The sequence below is a fragment of the Vulpes lagopus genome, chromosome X (assembly GCF_018345385.1).
Source record: "Vulpes lagopus strain Blue_001 chromosome X, ASM1834538v1, whole genome shotgun sequence".
NCBI classification, from domain to species: domain Eukaryota; kingdom Metazoa; phylum Chordata; class Mammalia; order Carnivora; family Canidae; genus Vulpes; species Vulpes lagopus.
Window position 1 is genome coordinate 7,772,432 of NC_054848.1, and position 22,827 is coordinate 7,795,258.

The 22,827-nt window shown below is 43.7% G+C and overlaps 1 protein-coding gene across 1 annotated transcript in view; it reads right to left on the reverse strand.

The window, feature by feature from the left end:
• Window positions 1–22,827, reverse strand: part of ARHGAP6 (Rho GTPase activating protein 6) — a 477,361-nt gene that overhangs the window by 59,945 nt on the left and 394,589 nt on the right. Inside the window, exon 2 of the mRNA XM_041740355.1 lies at window positions 15,446–15,605. Within this exon, the coding sequence (XP_041596289.1) occupies window positions 15,446–15,605 (160 nt within the window). The remainder of the gene's footprint in view (window positions 1–15,445; window positions 15,606–22,827) is intronic.

A 22,827-nucleotide genomic window follows, 5' to 3' on the forward strand; every position in this document is an offset into this window, starting at 1 on the left:
GGATTTTTGGAGGCAGAAGACATCACAATATGATCAGCAGACACACTCAATCCCTCCTCTCAAAGAGCAAAGAAACATTTCGGAAGATGATTCTCTTCCCACAAAATGGACCTAGTTCCTAAGAGTCTTCACCCTTGTGGTCGTGAGATTCTTATGAGGGAACATTAAGTAAATCACTTGTAATGTGGTGAAGAGCCAGCAATGTCTGTCATTCTGTGTATGTTCTCATCTCCAGTGTCTGAAAGATGATTAATCTTATGGCTCACCATAGTGTATTATAAATGTACGACAACAAACATACCAACAACACAAGATTCAAATCCATTCTCCAAATAGGACAGGCCTTCTCTGTCACGCTTTGTTTGCCACTGGTTCATACCACCAAATGTATTTGACTGGAACAAGGGTATAGTTTTTAAAATTTTGATCATTCCTTCACTTTATTTTTATTTATTTTTATCTATTCCTTCATTTTAATCATTGACCTAGAAGAATATAAACTGTATAGTAAAGCTTAAGAAACTTAGTTTTCATAATCACGGGGCAGATCCTAAAATGCAAGCAAATTGTCAAAGAACCAGACCACAGATGGGATAGGGGACATTTTCTTTTAAGATAGAAAGATTTTTTTTTTACTTCTTTTTAATTGTAAGAGGTAGCGTCTATAAAGATGTGTATAGGGGGCACCTGGGTGGCTCAGCGGTTGAGCATCTGCCTTTGGCTCAGGTCGTGATCCCAGGGTCCTGGGATCGAGTCCCACATCGGGCTCCCTGAAGGGAGCCTGCTTCTCCCTCTGCCTGTGTCCCTGCCTCTCTCTCTCTCTGTGTCTCTCATGAATAATAAAAAAAAGATGTGCAGAAATACAAATGTGCAGTTTAAATAATAGGAGGCCAACTCCCACATCACCAACAGCCAAGTTCAGAGGTAGACCACTGCTCGTACCCAAGCCTCCTGTGTGCCTCCCTCCCTCGCCCCCCAAGTAATCACTGGTCTGGTTTTTGCAATAATCAATCATCTGCTTTTCCTTGTAGTTTTATTATCTGCGTGTGCATTTATAAAGAATACAGTTTGTTTTTCCCACTTTTGGGTTCACAGAGACAGAATCACACTGTAGTTATTCTCTCCTGCCTCACTTGTATCATTCATCAGCACTTCTGAAATTCATCCTGTCAAGGCAGGTAGCTGTAGGTCCAGTTTTTATTGCTGAACAATGTTTTCTGGTATGAATATACCATGGTTCATCGGAAATTTGAGTTGTTTCTAGCTTGAGTCTATCAGAATCAATATCTTTGAAAAAAAATTCTTTTGAAAAATTTCGCATCTGTGTCTTTCTATGTACATGTCCAGGAACCTTTCTCTGACAGTGGCTCTAGGGCCACTGACATCAGTACTGCCTGGGAACTCGTTAGAGGTGCAAATTTTATAGTCCTACCCCAAAACTATTGACTCAGGAACTCTGGGGTGGGGTCCAGCACTGTGTGCTTTAACAACACCCTCAGCGGATTCTGGTTCACCGTGAAATCTAAGAACCACTGTTCTAGCGTAGATCTGTACGGACTGTGTTGCCACGTCAGCATGTGTACAATCTTAGGCTTTACTAGGTAACATCAAACATTTTCCAAGTTGTTTGCTAATTTGTATTCCCACCAGCATGAGAGTTTACATAGTCCCACAAGGACAATCTGTACCTCAAACTCCAAAATTCCAAATACCTCGAAGCCTCGTTGTAGGAAAAAAAAAATCTGATCTTTGTGAAGAGTGACCCACAATTTAAAAAATTCTTAGGTATTTACAACACATACTAACATTATCTTTTTCACTTAACTAGACATTCCTGACATCCACCTCAGGCCAGCATGGACACCTAACCCTGGGCCACTGTACACCTGGCAAAAGCCTTGGAGTTTGCAATTCCGTCCTAGCCTCAAAGGAAGGTTCTAGCTTGTCTCAAATCTTCAGAAAATCCCTGCTGAGAAAAGTTTGAAGGAATGCTTTTTGGCACCATCGTCCTTACTTTTCCCAACCACAGCTGCCTCACTATTGACTTAGACCAGAAACGTAGACTCTCAGAGAATGCAAACCAAAGGAATTCACAGGCAGTGAGGAGGGCTCAGTTAAAAATGTGGGCAAAATGCTATAAAAGAGACACTTGGTGGCGGAATGGCAAGTGGCCCTTTAGAGGCTGCATCTAACCTATAGCCTTGGCTCTAGAGACACTGGGGGCTGGATAACTTTGCTGTGAGGAACTGTCCTGTGCACAGCAAGATCTCTAGCAGCATCCCTGGGCTCAGTTTACTAGATGCCAGAGCACTCACCCATTCCCTGTTGTGACAACCAATAATGCCTCTGGACATCACCAGATGTCCCGCAGGGACAAAATCACTCTGGTCGAGAAGCACTGGTCTGGGCATAACTCTACCCAGAGGGTAGCTATGGGCTCAAACCACGGGACACCCAAACTCCAGAACATTATTCCCACTTTCCCACTCATCGCAAGGCTCCATCTATACTCAATCTCAGTTTCAGGCAGAACAATATAAAAATGTTTATAAATTGTTGAACTTTTACATATCAGGTCAAATAACGGTTTCTTCCAATTTATAAAGAAATGTGGGGGGATCCCTGGGTGGCGCAGCGGTTTGGCGCCTGCCTTTGGCCCAGGGCGCGATCCTGGAGACCCGGGATCGAATCCCACGTCGGGCTCCCGGTGCGTGGAGCCTGCTTATCCCTCTGCCTGTGTCTCTGCCTCTCTCTCTCTCTCTCTGTGACTATCATAAATAAATAAAAACTAAAAAAAAAAAAAAAAAAAAAAAAAAAAAAAAAAAAAGAAATGTGGGTCTGCCTATGGCTTTCTGCCAGATTCCTGACCATAGGTGGGGGAATAAAGCAGGTTCTTTGGATAAACAGCCTCCTATTTCTCTGTGTGAAGCATTTTGTCCTTGTTTTATCAGGTGTGGAACAGCACTTGATGGTGAACAGTCGTATGAATGGTTGTATGAATATGTCTTTAGCATGCAGGGAAGACTCAGGGGACATTAGGATTTGTTGTTTGTTTGTTTTTAAAGGACTAAACATGGTGGATGAAGAGACTTCCTGGCTGGCCCTCCACTGGCCAGAGCAAGGATTCAGGAGGAAATCATAGGAAGACCATTTTCTCAGCAAATGGAGATGTTCAGTAATGGAATGAGCTGCCTCAAAAAAAAAAAAAAAAAAAAAGAAAGAAAGAAAGAAAGAAAGAAGAAAAAAAAACCCCAAAACCAACAAAACAAAACAAAACAAAACAAAACAAAACAAAACAAAAAAGCACCACTCACTGTGACTTCCATCTCAGCTGCTCTTTCTGTCTTGCATCCCTCACTCTGGGGGAACCATGTCATGAGCAGCCCTATGCAAGGGCTGTGTGGTGAGGAACTGGAGTCTCCAGCCAGCAGCCACATGAGTGGGCCGCGATACTGATTCTGCTGCCCCAGTCATGCCTTCACATGACGGCAGCCCCAGCTGAGCTTGATGGCAAACCTCCCAAAGCAGAATCTGAACCAGAACAACCAGGCTGTGCTATTCCCAGAAACTGAGTGAGATAAGAAATGTCTATTAATTTTAAAGAAGAAGAGAAAAGCCAAGGAAAAAAAAAAGATGCCCAGCCAAAGGCATGTGGTATCCTAGAGGGAATCTTGGGTCAACAGAAGGATATTAGCAGGGAGGCTGGTGAGATCTGAACAAAGCCTGTAGTTTGGCTGATGGCAACGTACCGACGTCGGTCCCTGCATGGTGGTAAGTGTACCAAGGTCACAGAAGATGCTAGTGTCGGGAGAGTGGCCGAGGCGCAGGCATAAGGGAACTCTGCAATTGTCTTTGTGACTTTTCTATAAATCCAAAATTATTCTAAAATAAAGTTGCTGCTTTTCCTCCCAGGTACTGGACATATTCAAGCAAAGGCTGAAGCCTCGTTGGCCCAGCCCGTGAGAGGGTGGAGGACTCCCGGAAGGACTCTGGGAGCTCATCCTGATGGCAAGAAGGTGACTCACAAGTCAGAGTGTTGGACTTGGCTGAAATTACTCAAATCATCTTCCTGGTCACATCTCCCTGAGTTGAAAGAAAACATGTGTTGAGGCCAATATAAAGCATCCATTAGGTCTCTGCCATTCTGGTGGAGCGTGTTTTCTGGAATGGGCGTGGACAGGTGAGAGGCTCGAGCGGAGTTGTTTGTATGGCCCTGCTGATGTTCTCATAGGTGGCTGGTTAGACTGTCTTATGATACCTCCTCCTTCCTGGGTTCCCTAAGTCCTTCTTCTGCATAAGTTACCCAGACCTGGTGCTTGTCGCTTGCCTGCAAGGACAGTGATCCGTATGTCCATCTGTTTGCTCTTCAGGTTCCCCTGCCTGTCCCGATAAGCCAAAATACAGTCCTTAGATTCTACGTGGCAATGCAGATAAGGCGAGCTGCCCAATCTGTGGACGTCTTACAAAAGTGTTCACTAAGACTGTAGCTTAGCCTCCCTGAAACTCAAACTCGTTCCTTCGTCTCATCCACTCCCGCTGTCGAGGGCTCTCAAGCCCCAGACCTTCCCAGACGGAGGCAAGAAAAGGACTAAACCATTCTCTTGCTCTCCAGTTCGGGACAGGAGGCTTGTCAAAGCAGTGGTAACATCATTAGGGAAATAAGTCAATCAGAGGAGGACAAGCATTATATGGCCTCATTCATTTGGGGAATATCAAAAATAGTGAAAGGGAATAAAGGGGAAAGGAGAGAAAAATGGGTGGGAAATATCCGTGAGGGAGATGGAACAGGAGAGACCCCTAACTCTGGGAATCGAACAAGGGGTGGTGGAAGGGGAGGTGGGTGGGAGGATGGGGTGACTGGGTGACGGGCACTGAGGGGGGCACTTGATGGGATGAGCACTGGGTGATGTGCTATACGTTGGCAAATTGAACGCCAATCAATCAATCAATCAATGAAAAAAAAATATTAGTGGCCCCTGGCCCTGGAGGCCACTCTCTGTGTCCATCCCCTGCGCCTGGTGCTTTCCAGGGAGTCCCCTTCGCGGCAGAGGTGCATCTGGCCTCTAGGTTGACACTGAAAACACAGCAGGGCTGATGAGAGCCAGGCAAGCGGACCCCCGGCAGGTCCCACCGCAGGTAGGGGTGGCTGTGCGGTGGCACCACGGTCAGCGGGAGGGGTGGGGGGGACCGCAAATCGGCCCTGCCACTCGGAGCTGCCTGTTCAAAGTCCGTCCCGAGAGCCGGCAGGGGGGTCAGCCCTGCACGCGGTTAGCAGGCGAGCGGCCACCCGGCCTTCTTGGTGGGACCCGGGGCGCCCGATGGGTCCCGATGGGCGAGAGCTGGGCGCGGCCGGGCGCCGCGGCTTAGGAGGGGAGGCGTCCGGGTGGGTGCAGCGAGCGGGCGATCTCCGCCCGGGGCCCCGGCGCCGCAGCGACGACCCCCCGGGCTGGGGGATGATTTCCCCATGGCAGCTCCGTGTTTAAACGGCACTTCCAGCAGGCGGGCTCGTGCCCCGGCCGTGCCTCCATCGGCCACCGACCGAGCCCACGGGCAGCTGAGACACAGCCCGGGCGCCCAACCCGGGCGCCGGGGTTCAGGGCCGCACACAGACACCTGCAAACCCCGTGAGAGCGAGCTGCAGGGACCTTGGGCGGAGGCCTCCAGCAGGTGGGAGGCGGGAAGCCAGGGGCCACGAGGCGCCGGCCGGCTCCGCTCGGGAGGCTTGGCCTGGGCTCTCACGGGGCCCCGGTGGCTTGGCGGCCGCCCTTCTCCGTCAGTCCAGGAGCCCTTCCCGGGCGGGGCCTCTTAATGTTTTCCTCCCGGTAATCCCACCCTCTGTCACACAAGCATTCTATTGGCGAAGAAAGATGACAAAATAGCTAATTCACGACACTTTCCTTAGTGAAACTAGGGCTTAAGACACTAATAAGAATGCTGGAAGAAAACAACCTACATGGAAAAAGCGGAAAACAACGTATTCAAGCCCAAACTTGTCCCACAGTTTGGTCAACTGTGGGTCTCACTACATATATACATATATTCACATATATATATGTATATATGTATTGTTATACTTATTATATATAAGTATATATGTACATATAAGTATATATTATATATAAGTATACAATGTGTATATATGTATATATTATATATAAGTATATATGTACATATAAGTATATACATGTATATATAAGTATACAATATGTATATATAAGTATATATATATATACACACACATACTTTTACGTGTTATTTTTAAGAGATTTTCCATGCTAAAGACTGTTGGCCCTTTAATCAAATTTATAGGCCAGTGTTTCCATTTACGTATCACCCTATCCTTAGTAGTTCTTCCACTAACCTTGATTGCAATAGGAAGCAAGTAGAAACAGGGCAACTGAGTCATTTTTCTTGGTGTAAACCCCAATGAATTAAGCATTGTTTCTTTATCCTGCTAGCACCTTGTGGGTTAGATTTTTCAAAATCTGTTTCCAAAGTGCCTATGTTTCTCTGGGAAGAAAGTATTTATGGCATTCTTAAGCAATTCAGATGCCTCCCCCCAGAGCTGAGGCTCCCCAAAGTACTTGTGAAATGTACTAATCCTCACAGTTTACATGTTGAAGTGGTGGTGAAATTATCAAAGCTGCGGTCAGAAAGTAAGAACATTCTGTGAGTCTCTCTCACTGCTGTAAAGAGAGTCGGCTCTTGGAGGTCACCATGCTTCCAGTTCAATTAAATACTAAGAAGCCTTTCCCATTTTGTGTAAACTATTTTGGCAAAGTCGTTAGTTCTGAAATTTTTCCTTAGGAGGAAAAAAAACCCCTTTAGATTCTTGAGCCTCAAAGCAAGTGTTTTTCTATTACAGAAAATCATTGAATTATTTGACTTGTTGATCATGTCTTGTTATTCTATCAAAACGTGAGGTAGCGAAGCAAATCACATGTCTTGGATGTCATGGGTTTGAAAAGCTCAACGATGGTTTTTCCTTAACCAGGCGCTCTTTATAATCACTGCTTGCTATAATAACCAGTCATGATCAAATTATGCCCTAGAAGGATCTTTTACTTGCTGTCATTTTTTCCATATTCAAATGCTGTGAGTAAAGAGAAAAAAAGGCTATAAGCTCATGTTCCAAAGGGGCAGCCCTGTTGTTATTCTTCCCTAAGCTAGGAGCTAGCCTGTCTTTCCAGGCATCTGAACTTGCATTTCTTATCGCATATTCCTTAAATCAAAAACAATGTTTTTAACTTAGTCTAGGTAGACATTATATTTGCAGAGACAGAAGTTTCCAAATATCAGAGCAAGAAAAAATGGCTTTTGGCAAGTCTTTTCCTGAAGCTATATTTCTTTCCTGGAGCATAAGGGAAAGAAAGCAGGTAGGAGAACAAAAAGACAGAAATCACTTATCCCAAAGAAATACCCTGGATTGCTAAGGAAATTAAACTCCAAATTACAGAAGTTTCATCATTACTTGTTTTAAAGCCAAAACTTGTGGTTCAGATTGAAAAGGTAGAGTCAGACAAGGTATCTACACATGGTCTGATTTTGGATCTGTGTAAGGGGCCAGTGCTACTTACTTTCTTTTGACAGATACTGTTTTACGGTGAACAAGTAAGAAGGGACTCAAATATCTTTAAATCATAACCTTTAAAGCCTGGGAACGCTTCCAAATTTCTGCCAGTGGATCCCATGAAAACAGCTCTCACAGATTCAGTAACTGGACAAGTGATGTAATTAGATGAACACTATTAGGGTCTTCATCCTTTCCTTTTTCATCCTTGTTTTTGATTATTCTTTGAAACATATGAAACAATTCTTTACGAGATAGGAACACTATATAAATAAATATGCTATGACTGAATTCTAAATCCAGTTCCTTCAATTTCTCAGAGGTTTCCTGAGGCACAGATCTATGCAAAGGCCTGTGCTAGACACTAAAGCAAATAAATGTGCTAGAAGGATGGCTTCCTCCCTATGGCTTCTTTGCAATGACGGATGACACTGCCATTACGCACGCCAATAGTTTCTAATCTAAATCCATCTTTATCCTACTTCATCATCCCCCCTCCAATTTTTTCTTTCCCGGCTTTGGTAGGTGCTCACCCTCCAAGTGGTCATGCATCCCGGGATGAGTACTCACCCCAGGCTCAGGAAAGGAAACTGAGGTCAAGCCAACTCCAGTGATTTCTTTCTGCTTGCCACTATGGGCTTGGACACTGGCAGATGTTGCTGTTCTGGGGGTGGAGAAGTGAGGGAAGCCTACTGGGAAGCAGCAGGGAAAATATCCTCTATTACGAAGAAGTTACCTGCTAAAGAGTCCCTGCTTCTCTGCTTCTTCCTGCTGCCGTAGAGGCTGTGACGTTGGGGGCTGCTGCAGTCACTTTGTGACAATGAGGGAAGCCGGCCAAAGAACAGAGTGACCCCCTGATTATGGCTGGGAAGAAATTCCTGAGTCCTGAAACCAGCCTATCTCTGGGCTCCCTGTAAAGTAATATAATCAATCTCTTTATTATTTAAGCCACTCGGGGTTTGGTTTCCATAATTTGAGGCCAAAGCATCTTAACAGTGGACAATCCAAAACTCTGTTGTGGGATATGTTTTTCTACTTATATTTGCACCACCTTGTCATGTAATGCCAGGCTTCCCTAAGAAAGACATCCCTGGCAAGTTTGAATCTGTGTATGTTAGGTGGGATCTACGATACGGAGGATAAGAGGAGAGAGGTCAGATTACAATGAATCATAGTATACAATTAATTATATTATATTTAAGTGTTTATAATATAAATATAAACACTTACACGTGCCTGGGTGGCTCAGTCGGTTAAGCATCTGCCTTCAGCTCAGGCCATGATCTCAGGGGCCTGGGATCGAGCCCCTTGTGGGGCTTCCTGCTCAGCAGAGAGCCTGCTTCTCCCTCTCCCTCTGCCCCTTACCCACCTCATGCGTTCTCTCTTTCTCTCTCAAATAAATAAATAAATAAATAAATAAATAAATAAATAAATAAATTTTAAAAATAGATATAAACACTTAAATATAATCACTCAAAACATCTGAGAGTTACAAAGTTCTGATCATTAAAAAACACTCTTCCTGTAAAATAAAGATAATGAAGACATTGAAATGAATAGAATGGCATGTTTGTTCAACTACATAGATAATAACTATAAATTACTATATCAAATTAATATTAATCTCTTAAATCAGAGGCCAATGAGCCTTTTCTGGAAAGGTCTAGATTGTAAATATTTTCAGCTCTGTGGGCCATAGGGTCTCTGCCAAAACTACTCCATTCTGCTAGGGTAGCACTAAAGCAACCTTAGACAGTGTAGCAACAAATGAACATGGCTGTGTGTGTGTGTGTGTGTGTGTGTGTGTGTGTGTGTGTGTTTATGGCTGTGTTTTAATAAAAGTTTATTTGTAAAAATAGCCAGTGGACTGGATTTGGCCCTTGGGGTGAAGTTTGTCCGCTCCTACCTTAAGTGAAGACCCTTTAAACTACTTTTCCAGAGCTTTGCATTTGTAACAATTTTATAATTACCCACTAAATCAGTTTGTAAATCATCTTGAGGACTCCATTTCAAATTATCTAGAAAGCCTGATTGCCTTAAAAGCACTTGATATTTAATTTCAGTTACTACTTACTTGCCTTTGCTTCACTCACGGAGAAACAAAGAAAAAAAAAAGCAAAACTGGGAGCTCCTATTCATATTTCAGAGATGAGACATTCTTTGTAATTATCAAGTTTACTTTTGGGCCATGATCCCAACGGAGAGAATAGTATAGTCTTGAAATCTTTGAAAGGTGCCAGAATCTTTCAGAAACTGCAGTGACCAAAGTTTTGTTCAAGATGCCAAAGCCTTGTGCAATAATAGTTGCAGCTCCCACAAAGATATACAAGTATGTGTAAATGTGACCAGCAGGGACAAGACCCTGGATAGAAAACTATGGTCTGAGAACATAAAGGAAACCATTCGTGAACACGGAGGCACAAAGCCTATGGCTTAAAGAACCACCTGCGATCATGCCCGGCTGCTTGCTCAGCAGCAGAACAGAACCATACGGAAGCACACGTTGGAGAACTTGACATGGCCACAGCCCCGAGGTACAGAGGAGAGCATCCAAGAAGAAAGTTACAGAGGAGGCTGCAGAGAAAGCTCTCCGTCATGCCCGACTTTTGCTGGGATAGGTAGACAAGACGGCTCGTATCTCTAAGTGGTAACCTGGATAAATGCCATCCACTGTTCTATCTTTTAATATAATTGATGCATCTATGTTTTGTCTATTGACTGACTAGGAAATCCTGGTGGATGTAGATGACTTTTGACATGATACTGTAGCCTTCATCAAAGGCTTCTACCTCTTGAGAAGCTAAAGCCCCACGTATCTACCTCCTCCAGGCTGCTCACCTAGATTGGTGCTGAGAAAGAGAGAGAGTGAGAGAGAGAGAGAGAGAGCAGTAAAGCATCAAATGTAATATCAGAAATTTACTGAATGAAGAGGGGGAGAAAGAGCACTAAAGAAAATATGAATATGCATTTCTGTCTTGTGGGACAACCATTCGGCTTTAAGTTTTTTTTGAGGTTTTTTATTGTTCATGAGGGACACAGAGAGAGGCAGAGACAGAGGCAGAGGGAGAAGCAAGCTCCATGTAGGGACTGCAATGCGGGACTCCATCCCAGGACCCCGGGATCACGGCCTGAGCCGAAGGCAGACACTCAACCACTGAGCCACCCCAGTGCCCCATCATTTGCCTTTAAATACTTCAATATAGAATGAGGTGAAGCTCCAGTGCCTGCAGTAACATGCTTTCCTGACTGTGGCAGAAATCAGTCATTTCCTTTCATGTTACCTTGGACAGCCGATTTTTCCTGTAAAGGGCCAGACAGTAAACACTTGAGCCCGTGAGACACACGGGCTGTCGCTGCCCAAGTGTGCCATGGCTGCATGAACGCACCGCTGACGATCTGTACATGAAGCTGCATGGCTGTGTTCCAATTCAGATTTTATTTACAAAAACAGATGGTGAGCTGGGTGTGACCAGCAGGCCAGCTGCTAACCGCTGCCTTAGACCATTTGTATTAAAATGTTACCAAGATCATGTTCATTGAGCTGAACACACTATCTGATAGATAAGTAGTACTTGGTTGATGTGTTTTGAATAAATGACAAGTTCATCAGGCCATAAGGTGTTATTTGATTTCTGGACCATGCTCCCCACACTTGTTCCCTGGGTCTGCTGTTCAGGATTGGGCCGTTAACAGACTAGCAAGTCTGATTCCAAAGCCTATGCCACGAGCAGCCTTTGACCGGGAGGAAACATTCCATGGCTGTCGTGAAAACTCACGGACAGGATCCCTCCTGCCTCCTGATCTCTACACCAAAGATTTTTCTAGGTCCCGTGTAGCATCTTCAAAAGTACCTTTGTAAAATATCTTAGGTTGAGAAGGGCTAACAAATTTTAAGCTCATCAGTCATTTTATAAGGTTTATGTCAATATTATCAGTGTTTAGTTTGTGTGTCTCCTGGCTGAATGGATCTCGAGGAGGAAGGAGCCCACAGGGTGTGAGTAGCCTAGGTCCCTGGATAATTGCATGGAGCAGAGTCCCCTGTCCCAGCCCCCACGGCCAATCTGCAAGGGATGCATGCCTGAGTGAGAAACTTTCATTGAGTTAAGGCCCCGAGGGCTTAGCCGACCTCAGCTAACACAAGTGTGTATGTGTGAGATACAGTCTTAGAAGTCAGATGGATGAGCCACTGAAAAGTTAGATGTTGCCCAACTGCCTCGTACGTTACCGCAATGACAAAACTACCAAGAGTGTGAGAGTGTCTGCTTTTCCATCAAGTCTATTACCCAACTTTTGGAGCCATTCCAACCAAGTGGGAAAACACCTCCGTGGTGTTTAGCTTGCATTTTCTTTAAGACATACGAGAGTGAGCATCTTTTCAAATATTTGTCAACCATCTGTATTTATCCCTTTTTCTGTGTGCTGCCCGTAATTCGCCTATATTTTAATTATTTTTATTTTCCAGATTAATTTGTAATAAAGCTTTATAGAGTACAGAAGCCAGCCTTTAGTTGGTCAAATGTGCTGTAAATTTCTATTTCTTAATTTGTTTGTCACACAGATGATTCTATTTTTTGTTCTTGAACGTACTGAAATGTGTCGTTCTCTTTCTTTATGTTTTCTGGGTAATGCCTTCCCCAGTGTAAAAATAGAGGAATATCCAGCTATGGCTTATTTTGGTGCGTTTATAGTTTCATTTAAAAAATCCTCAGATATTTCTTCCACATCAATTTATTTTGATGTAAGGACTAAGGTCAGAGTCCAACCTTTTCTCCTCAATGGTTGTCTCATTCTCACTAATTGTTAATGATTATCCATCATTCTCCCCCTGACCAAAAAAAGGGAGCAATATTTATCATGTCACAAGTTCTCATATTTATTTTTGCTCATTTCTGAACTCTGTTGTCTTCTATCGATCCGCCTGTTGTGAAGCAGTACAATCCTCTTACAATTGCTTTAGTCGTATGACATTTTAATAAATGGGTAGGGATACTTTCCACCTGACCTTTCTCAGATCTCCCCTGCCTCCTCTCACATAGTTATTTGTCTAAATGACGTTTAGAACAATTTAGTGATAATACAAAAACAAATTGTTATGGTGTGTTTTTTGACATCACTTTCAATTTATAGCTCATCAATGACATAATTGACGTCTTTTTAGTTTTGATTCTCCTCATTCAAGAAAAATATAGACTTCTGTATTTATTCCTAACTTCTCTTCTTATCCAACTGAGATCCCACAGTCTGGGATTAAAATTATCCCCGCAGATACTGTACTAATTCATTTGCTATAACTTCTTTAACAAACAACCATAAACTTAGTGGCTTAACTCAAATTTATCATCTGACATTTCTGGAGGTCAGAAGTCTGAAGTGGGTCTCACCAGGCTAAAATCAAGGCGTCAGCGGGGTTGTATTCTTTCCAGGGTTCTGGGGAGAATCTGTTTCTCTGCCTTTTCCAGCTTTCAGAGGCCCCCTGCGTCCCTTGGCTCGTGGCCCTTCCCCTGCCTTCAAAGCCAGCACCAATGCCTGTCTCTGGCCATTCTCCATAGTCCCCACTCTCTGGGACTCATCCGTAGCTGGGAAAGTTTCTCTGTTTTTAAGTAACCATGTGATTAGCCCGGGCTCTCCCAGGTAATCTGGGATAATCTCGCTATCTCCAGGACCTTAACTGATCACATCTGCAAAGATTTCAGGGGGACGTGAGGTAACATTTGTAGGCCCCGGGGACTGGGACGTGGGCATCTTTGGGGGTGCATTATCTGGCCTACCACAGATGCACTCTCAACAGCCACATCCCTGTCTCCTGTCACTGAACTCAACTAGAAAATCCTAACTCTGGTGAGAGGAAATTAGATTAACTGGGGCCGAGAAATTTAAAGTGCAAAGTGGTATGTTTTGCTTTAGCCATGTTTAGCTGCCAGGATGTTTATTTTGCAATTTAAATGCCTAGCTACTGGCCTCAAATGGACCTTTTGGGCTGCCCTGCAATCCCGCAACACGGCTGGTCCACCTGCTTCTTTCTCTTCCACTTCTCTCTGCTTTCCTCAAATCCCCGAGACCTCCTTCCCATCCTCACTCCTAGCAGATGAGATGGCTTCCTAGTTTGCTGACAGTAGAGAGGCAGTCTGGAGTAAAAGTCCACATGCTCGCCCGCCGTCTTCTAATCTGTCTGCATCTGTGCCCGTATCATCAACATCCACCTATCACTATAGCTCGAGAGGTCAAACTCTGCAGGCTCTCTGGCCCCACCCCTGCAGCCCACTCTAGGAAATCACCTCAAGTAACTTCCCAACCACCCACTCCTCAATTCTTCCCTTTCTATGGGGAATCCCAGCTGCCGATGAGTATGTCAGGCTATCATTCATCTGAGCCCTGGAAGCACCAATCTCCCAGACCAAGAGGGGTATCCAAACAGATACCCATAAACAAACCCCTACAATCATTCTAGAGTGACAGAGAACAGAAGTGTGAACTTGAGTATGTTGTCATTTTCGTTATACCCACTGTCTCATTAGGCTTGTGTTCATTTCTTTAGGCTCTAGGCTGTGACCACTGCATTGCTTTTCTGGAATAAATTATTCACACAGTGAGTCTGAGCCTGCAAGAACCTCCACTTGAGGGCTCACCACCCTCAGACCAAAGCTGCCATCATAGCACTCAGCACTGGCCCAGTATTTGAAGGATCTCGGTAAATATTTGATGTCTACAATCCTCTGCCCCAAACAAGAGCTTCAGAAACCTTGGGTGATGTCTGTTTCTCTCCACTCAGCCACACAATCCCTTCTCTCCTCCCTAAGTAAGAAATCATTTGTAAATCATTAGTTCCTATTTTGATAGAAAACATCAAAATAACTCCTGTAGCCCAAACATCTCTGAACATCTCGCTAAAGCAATGTTTCCCTGAATATGCTAGGAACCACACGGTCTTAGAAACAAGTAATGGAGACAGAGCTTCTAGCAGACAATTTTTATAAACCTGTCTATTTGGTAAAGGTTGTTTATTTAGTGGACTCTTTAAAAAGCAGGAACAAAAAGAAACATCAAATTAACTGGATTGAAAAACAAAGCTATGAAGAATGTTTGTTCCCTGGTATCTGATGTACATCCAATTCGGACTTTTTAGAGTCATCATTCCCTTCACGGCATATTGGGTCTGCCAACAACAGTTCTGGTTTGTTCAGAAACCGAAAGAACAACAACAACAAAAAATCACCTTTGTGCTCTACACTTTCACAAAGTATAAAGTGCCCTTATAGAAGATAGTAAACATTCAGAAACAGAATTTTACAGATGACAGGATTTCAAATACATGCGTCTCATCTTTACCAGAACCAGGACCTGGATTTGTAAAAACCTCAGGGCATGAGGCCTGAATGGTTCTCGGTGGTGAACCTCAGCATAGACACTCCAGGTGAAAGACGATAAAAGCTGGTTAACACGAGTGTAATTCCTGACTCTGGGTTAGCATAAGGTCAAGTGACATGTTTAATAGATTGTGAAAACATTCTTTTCAACGAATTATTTTGAAATTGTGTTGAAATAGACACAGTTTTAGTTGGAGCCCTTGAAGCTGGCATTTCCGAAAGTTCTTTTCAACTGACTGTGCTGCAGTTAGGCAGACTGGTGAGATACACACGGCTTTTCCTTCTAATGCCTCAAGCCGACCTTCCCTTTAAATAAGCATATTGGCTGATATGTCGGCTGTGCCCCTTGAGCATGTCTTTCAAAGTGGACATTAATGCTGGCCAACAGCCAAGGAGCTGGTGCTCCCTTCCCATGTGACTGTCAGGTGTGGGATGAGCCCGCAGCTGGCGGCTTTGGTGGTGCGGACGTTGGGCTCCCGGTGCCCTGATGGAACAGCCCATGCCGCCTTACCTTTGGGGATGGTGATGGGACAGCTCAGGTCACAGTCCTGCTGCAGTTGATAAAAAGCCACTTCCTGCAGCCGGGCTCGCTCCAGCTCCGAGAGACTCTGGATGGGGACGGATCTCAGGCGCACGCTGCGGCCTGACATGCTGTTCCAGGTGAAGTCACCCTGCGGACCAAGGAGACACAGGAGTTACACAGCCTGGCCGTGTCTCACGAAGCTCATCCCTCCTCTCAGTCACAGGGTCAAGCAAGCTTCCCCTTGGGGCTCCAAACTCATCTACCAACCCCTCAAATCAAATCTCCTCTCGGTTAACCACGAATTTCCTCAGTCACTTGCAAACCTCCAAATCTCTAGCATCTGCTGGATCATGCGATCCCATATAATGATTCACACGCAGGCCGGAGACAGCCATGGGAAAGACACTCCGGGGCAGCCCGGGGGGCTCAGCGGCCTGATCCTGGGGTCCCGGGATCGAGTCCTGCGTCGGGCTCGCTGCACGGGGCCTGCTTCTCCCTCTGCCTGTGTCTCTGCCTCTTTCTCTCTCTCTCTCTCTCTCTCTCTCTGTTTCTCATGAATAAACAAATAAAATCTTTAAAAAAAAAGAAGGAAAGACACTCTGAGGGTTCCCCGCCTCTCTTCTATGGCAACGCAGGGGAACTTTTGATTATGGATCTCGGTAACAAGGGGGACTTGCCGCTAGCTGCCAGCATGCGCCCTAGATGTAGGGGGGGACCACGTATGGACAGTCTACCACCTGCCAGCAACTGTGCCAAGTCACTGACAACCTTCTGAGGTGGTTACCATCTTTGACTCTATCTTATACAGTTTACCCTTGGACAACGCGGGTTTGAACCGCATAAGTCCGCTCACTTATACGTGGATATTTTTGGATCAGCACTGCACAGTACCATAAAGGTATTTGCTCTTCCTTATGATTTTCTTCATCGCATCTTCTTTTCTCTAGCTTGCCCTTTTGTAAGAATATAGTCTATGGTACATGTAACATACAAAATATGTGTTAATACACTTTATGTTACCGGTAACATTTCCAGTCAAGTAGCCTATTAGGAGTTAAGTTTTGGGGGAGTAAAAAATTAAATGCAGATTTTTGACTGCATGGGGGTGTTGGTATTCCAACTCCCACAATGCTCAAGGGTAAACTGTATAGTATTTAATAATACAGGACATTATATAACAATACAATCTAGTATGCTTATAATATATAAACATATATTATAAACATATATATAACATTATTAGATATATACTTATAATACCTGATTATAATATACATGTATGATACATTATAGTAATAATATAGTAATATCTAATCTATGTAAATATAATATAATGCAGATGAAACTGAGGCTTGCTGAAGTTAAGTAATCTTCCCCAAATCATAAAACCTAACAAGATTTGGAACCAACCAGAACTCAAGCTAAAAACATGTGCCCTCAAGCTCTATGCTAAATTGTAACCACTGAATTTCTATCTAGAGCACTCTGAGCTACTCTGATCACAATCGATAGAGAGACATGATCAATAAGAACTCTGTGTAATTACGGAGATGTCTGATGTTAAAATACTGCACACTGAAGAATCAAAGCCAAGACTCCCCCCCCCAATCCTGAGCATATCCCTATGCACACATATATCCACAGAGTGACAAGCTCTGCCCTCCCCACAGACAGTAAGAATGTGACGCCCTGAGAAATAAGACCTCATGATCCTCTGAAGCCCAATGTCCCCTTATGGAGGACTTCCTGTGACCCACAGGTACCAGCCATGGCACAAGAGCTTCAAAGACCTACTAGTGTCTCAACAATAAAAAAAAAGGCTCCAGGAGGAAGGAGCAGTGCTGGCTCCCATGGGCCATGCCCTCGAAGTTGTGTGGATGCGCGGAACACTGAAGGCATCCCATAAGACTTCGCCGTCCTCATCACTCACCTTACAGAAGAGACACAAGAAAGACTGGCCCCAGCAGCTATTAAAGCACCTGCATTCCCTAGTGGCAGCCAATTCCTGCCTAGAATGTTCATCCCGAGAGTAAAAGGCACTATGTTAATTCTTTGATATTTTTTTCTTTTCTATGTGGGGTTTCATTGATTTATTAATCCATTTAACAGATGGAGATAGTGCCCTCTAGTAGGGCAGACAATGAACAGGGTAAGTAAAGGGTATAGTACGTTAAATATGGTAACTGCTAGGGACAAAACAAAAAGCAGGGAAGGGACTGGCAGCATGAGGAGAGGACGCGATTTGTGTTCCAGAGGGAGGGGCCAGCAAAGGCCTCACAGGGGAGGCCATGTCTGGGGAGGAGCTAAAGGAAGTGTGGGCTTTTTTGTTTGTCTTCACATGTATGGGTTTTCATCCAGTGGATAATGGTGAAAACTAACAGGAGCCCAGGAGGGGTTTGGGGGCACGATGTGGGGATGGTCTGGGCAGGGGAGGGAGTGAGCACGTCTAGGCAAAGTGGGCAGACTGCCATCACAATGGTGAACTGAAAAAAGTTCTTCCAGGCCCAGTATATTTTGCACTTTTTCTTCCTTTTTCCTGTTTTTGGTATCATCAGAGTAAGTTTAGATGGGAGTTGGGGACTCACAACCCGCCCACCTTGGGTGTACTTCTCATTTCACATGTTTTAGGCTGAGGCTACCACAAGGTACAGTGTCAGTGAATTGCATTTTTTCCTCCCAAATGAAAGTTGCAGATGAGTTGGTGACTTTTAAAAATGAAGTCTGGGTATCTAAGAAAGCCCACTGCTATTTGAAGTGTCAAAATGGAATTACATGCCTATTCATTAAAAGCATGTAGGAATGTGACCTCTAATCAGCTCAATTATCAATAGCAGGGTTTGACTATCTTTTTCTGTAAAAGACCAGATAGTAAATATTTCAGGCTTTACAGGCCATATGGTCTCTGTCAAAACTAGTCAAACCTGCCTTTGTGGAGAAAGAAGCCATAGACAATTCATAAATGAATGAGTGTGGCTGTGTTCCAATAAAACTTCATTTATAATAACAGGGAAAGGCTGGATTTGTCCAGTGGGCTGTACTTGGCCAACCTCTGAACCATAGCTTATGACTGAAATAAGCCCATTCCAAAAGACACACTTTATTTTTATTTGCTATGTCACTCTGGTTAATTCTTTTAACAATTTAATGAGCACCTATTACATGCTAAGAACGGTCCTAGCCAGGCTTGGGATTATCAAAGTGACAGCATGGTCCTTGTCCTTTTGGAGTTAAACTTTAATAAGGAAGAGCACATATGATCCATAGAATATAGATATTGTGATACTGGAAGTCAGTACAGATGCAATGGGGCCTAGGAGAAAAGTCTTGGACATCTGTCTGGGGGACTAAGGAAAGCTTTCTAGACAAGGCAGTGTTTCAATGAAGACTCAAAAATTCAATAAGAGAGTGAGAGTTTGCCCAGTAGAACTTCAACATTGGAAAAAACGGCGGGTGCCAAGGCAAACGAACTTGAGAGAAAGAGCTCGTCTGGGGAAATTACAAGGCTGGAAGGAAGGAAATAGAGGGAGGCGAAGCCATGCAGGAGTCAGGGCCAGATTCTGGAGGGCTTTTCCTGCAGGCATTGCAAAGTAGACTGGACTTTACTCGTAGGTGATGGCTAGGCATTAAGGAACCTTGAGTGCGAGAGGAGCATGATCAGATCTACATACGGCAAAGATGACTGGAAACAAGTCTTGAAAGAAATGGAGGGAGGGAGCAAGTCGAAGATGTAGAGATCAGCAAAGATGCTGGCTAGGTGTGATGCTGATTCAAACTTGAACGAGCAGAGAGTTACACTCTCTAAGTCTCTAAGAGAGACACCTAGAACCACATATTGTTCTTCTTGTGATTTTTTTTCCAACCATTTAAAAATATAAAAGCCATTCTTAGCTTGCAGGTGGTACAAAAACAGCCAGCAAGCTGGGTTTGGCCCACTGGCTGTAGTTTGCCGACCCCTGATACAAAGAGATTAGGATATTTTAATACCCTGCACACATTTATTTAGCATCTACTGTCATGTACCAGAGACCCTGTCCCAGGACCCTGCATCATGAGCTATATACATCGGCTAGATTCAAGAGGGTAAGAAACTCGCCTGGTTTCTTCTCCTTGGTCCCTATATCCAGGACAGTACCTGGCCCTTAACTGTCACTGAAAAAATATTTGTCAATCCATGAACTAAATGAATCAGGTACGTCACATGTTCAATAAGAAACCATGTAATGTTTCATCTATGTGGGAGATGTCTTGTGGATTTGAATAAGCTGCTGAGAAACAGTCTTTTGGGCTCCATGCTGGGCATGGAACCTGCTTAAGATTCTCCTTCTCCCCATCCTCTCTCTTAGAAAAAAAGAAAAGAAAAGAAAAGAAACTGTCTTTTGAAACAGAGCCTGTTGATGAAAACACCTGCCAGTATATGAGGGCAGAAGATAAGCATAATAGTATCAGACCCAGAAAATAATGAATCCATGACACCCATGCTCACCCATCAGACCTCTTAGGAGCAGGAAGACATGACCACAAAGGTCGCTATTGCCCTGTGATCCTCATGACAAGCACCCAGAAGAGTGCCAAAGCCCACCAGCACAGCCTCCACTGTGCTTCTGGCTGTTCCTCAACTCTCAAATCATGTTCCAGGCCGGCATGTTTCTTTGGTGACTGCTCATCTCATAAAGGGATGACTCATTTTAAGGCTCTGGATCTAGTCTTCTGAGTGGTTGCCATAGGGTTTTTCTTTCAAGGTTGAAAGTGGATGATTTCAAATTTATTTCAATAAACATAAATGTAAGTGAAGTTGAAACTGACCCCATGTTTCTGGATAGACTAAAGGCCTTGACAGATGTAAAAAATATCCTTTAAATCTGGAGTACTATTGGACTGCATTAACAAAGGGTAACAACATGCTACAAAAAAGATACAGCACAGTGGTTTTTGAGGGTGATTTTTGCCCCTTCAGGGGACTGTTGGCAATGTCTGGAAACATTTTTGGCTGTCATAAGTCTGGGGAGGGCTTTGCTACTGGTATCTAGTGTGTAAAGGTCAGGGATCTGTTCAACATCCTACAACACACAAGACAGCCCCCACAATAAAGAAATATCTGGCCCAAAACGTTCATAGTCCAGAGGCTGAGAAACCCTGGCATAGCATAGGTTACATCTGCTGTTTGGCCCAGATTACATAGAATCTCCTTAAAATGATGGTGTCAGGAGCTATTAGCAATCATTGGTGAATTTGGTTTAACATCAGATGCACGCACTATGTATTCTTAAGTATACTATGCATTATGTATATTAGACACGTATCATTCTGTGTATTATGTAAGTAAACAGAATTATGGAAGTTATTTAAAACCAGCATTAAGAAGCACAAACAACACGAACCAATTTAAAAGGAACAAACAAACCACAAAAGGTCTCAATACAACAGAATCTTGATCAAGTGGAGAACAATTCACCAAAAGCATTAACTAAAGAGACTTTCTTCCCACCAGAAGTATATGTCTCCACATTTAGAAAAAAAGAAGCAAAAGACACACTGAAAAACCAACAATCTAATATCTGTGATTTATTCAGAAAGGTCATTCTTTTGGGCTAGATTGCATCTCTACAAACAGATTTGCTTTTCCCATGAAATAAATTTGATTGAAATAATTTTGGTTTGGGTCTATACCACATTGTTTTCTTATGTCCTTGGGACTAGTCTCTAATTGTGGCATCTCTTTAGCCTCATCCAACTGTAAACTTCCCAAGGCCAAGGAAACCAGCAAGGAGTGCAATGCAGGGCTCTTCAAAATATGGCCTGCAGACCTAGGGCAGTGGAATACCTGGGCAGATGATTCTCGTTAAACATACAGGTTTCTGGGCTCTAAGACAGATTCAGGGAATCAGGGCCACAAAGAATAGGGCTCGAGCGCCTTCATCATAAACCAGCATCCCCAGAGTTTTCTGATTTTTGCACAATAAAGACTGCAGCCCTCTGGTACTGTGGTGAAGACTTGGGTTCAGATAGAGATGAGCTCTTTGGCAAGATTCAGAGCATCTCTGAGCCTCAGTGTCCTCATCCAGAGGATGGAGCAAAGAACAAGACAACTCTCAGGTTTGTAGTGATCGTTTGAAACAATGCAAGTGCATTTCTTGGAGAGGGCTTATTAGCTCCCAGTAAGTCTTGAATACATGGTAATTAAAGTTATTCTATTAATCATCATTACTCTAAATTTGCATACCCTTTTTTTAATGTTTTTTTAATTTATTTTTAATTTATTTTTTATTTATTTTTTTAAATTTTTTATTTATTTATGATAGTCACAGAGAGAGAGAGAGAGAGGCAGAGACACAGGCGGAGGGAGAAGCAGGCTCCATGCACCGGGAGCCTGATGTGGGATTCGATCCCGGGTCTCCAGGATCGCGCCCTGGGCCAAAGGCAGGCGCCAAACCGCTGCGCCACCCAGGGATCCCTGCATACCCTTTTTAAACCTGGCAGTTTTAGTGACACCAAAAACTCTTAAGAAATGTGCACTGAATTCATGAATTAATGCTTCCACTGTGTGTAAGATGCCTCTTCTCAGTGGTCATAAGCCAGCCAGCTGGATTATGGCTCCACATGGGTGAGGAGCAGAAGAAAAGACCGAATCGGTAAGTTAAGGCCTGAAAAACGGCATGCCGTTTAGATAAACCATACTGGGGCCTAAATTTCTTTTTAACTGTTTTCTACTGTGGCCAGCTGTCATTCGTACAGCCAAGGTTCCCAGATAATCACAATGTGTTGCTGCAGCATGGCATAAATTTAAATACCAGGCTCGCAACCAACATTTCTGAAAAGGGCTGCCTAGTTCTTTATAACTCCAAAATAAACACATCATCAATGACAAGGAACTCCCTTCTTCTTCATGAGCTTCTGGGCAAAGCCGAGCATATCTGTGTAGCTGTCACACCCCTATTTGGACTCTTACAAGAAGTTATTCCTTTAGGGACTCAATAGAATAACATTCACTAATTCTTCTTCTCTCGATTCGTCGGCCACTCCTTCTCAAAAGATCTTTATGAAAATTTGACACTTCTGCTACATCAGACATAATTTTTATGCTTTGTTAATCCCTTCTAGTCTGTTTTCTTAGAGAAGGAATTTTAGAAAATTCTGAACAGTTGGCAGGTATGGCAGTCCGTTTTAACCTTTGCTTTGGCATAGTAGCTATTTATTGCTACACAAGAAGTATCAAAAACTGTCACCGTAGCATTATGGAAATGTGCACTTCACTCATTCAACATGCACTGAATGAGCACCTTCCACAGGCCAGGCACTGTGCTGGGTCCTGTGGATTCTTCAGTGAACAAAACAAAGCTACCCTGCACTCAAGAAGCTTCCAGTTTAGCAAA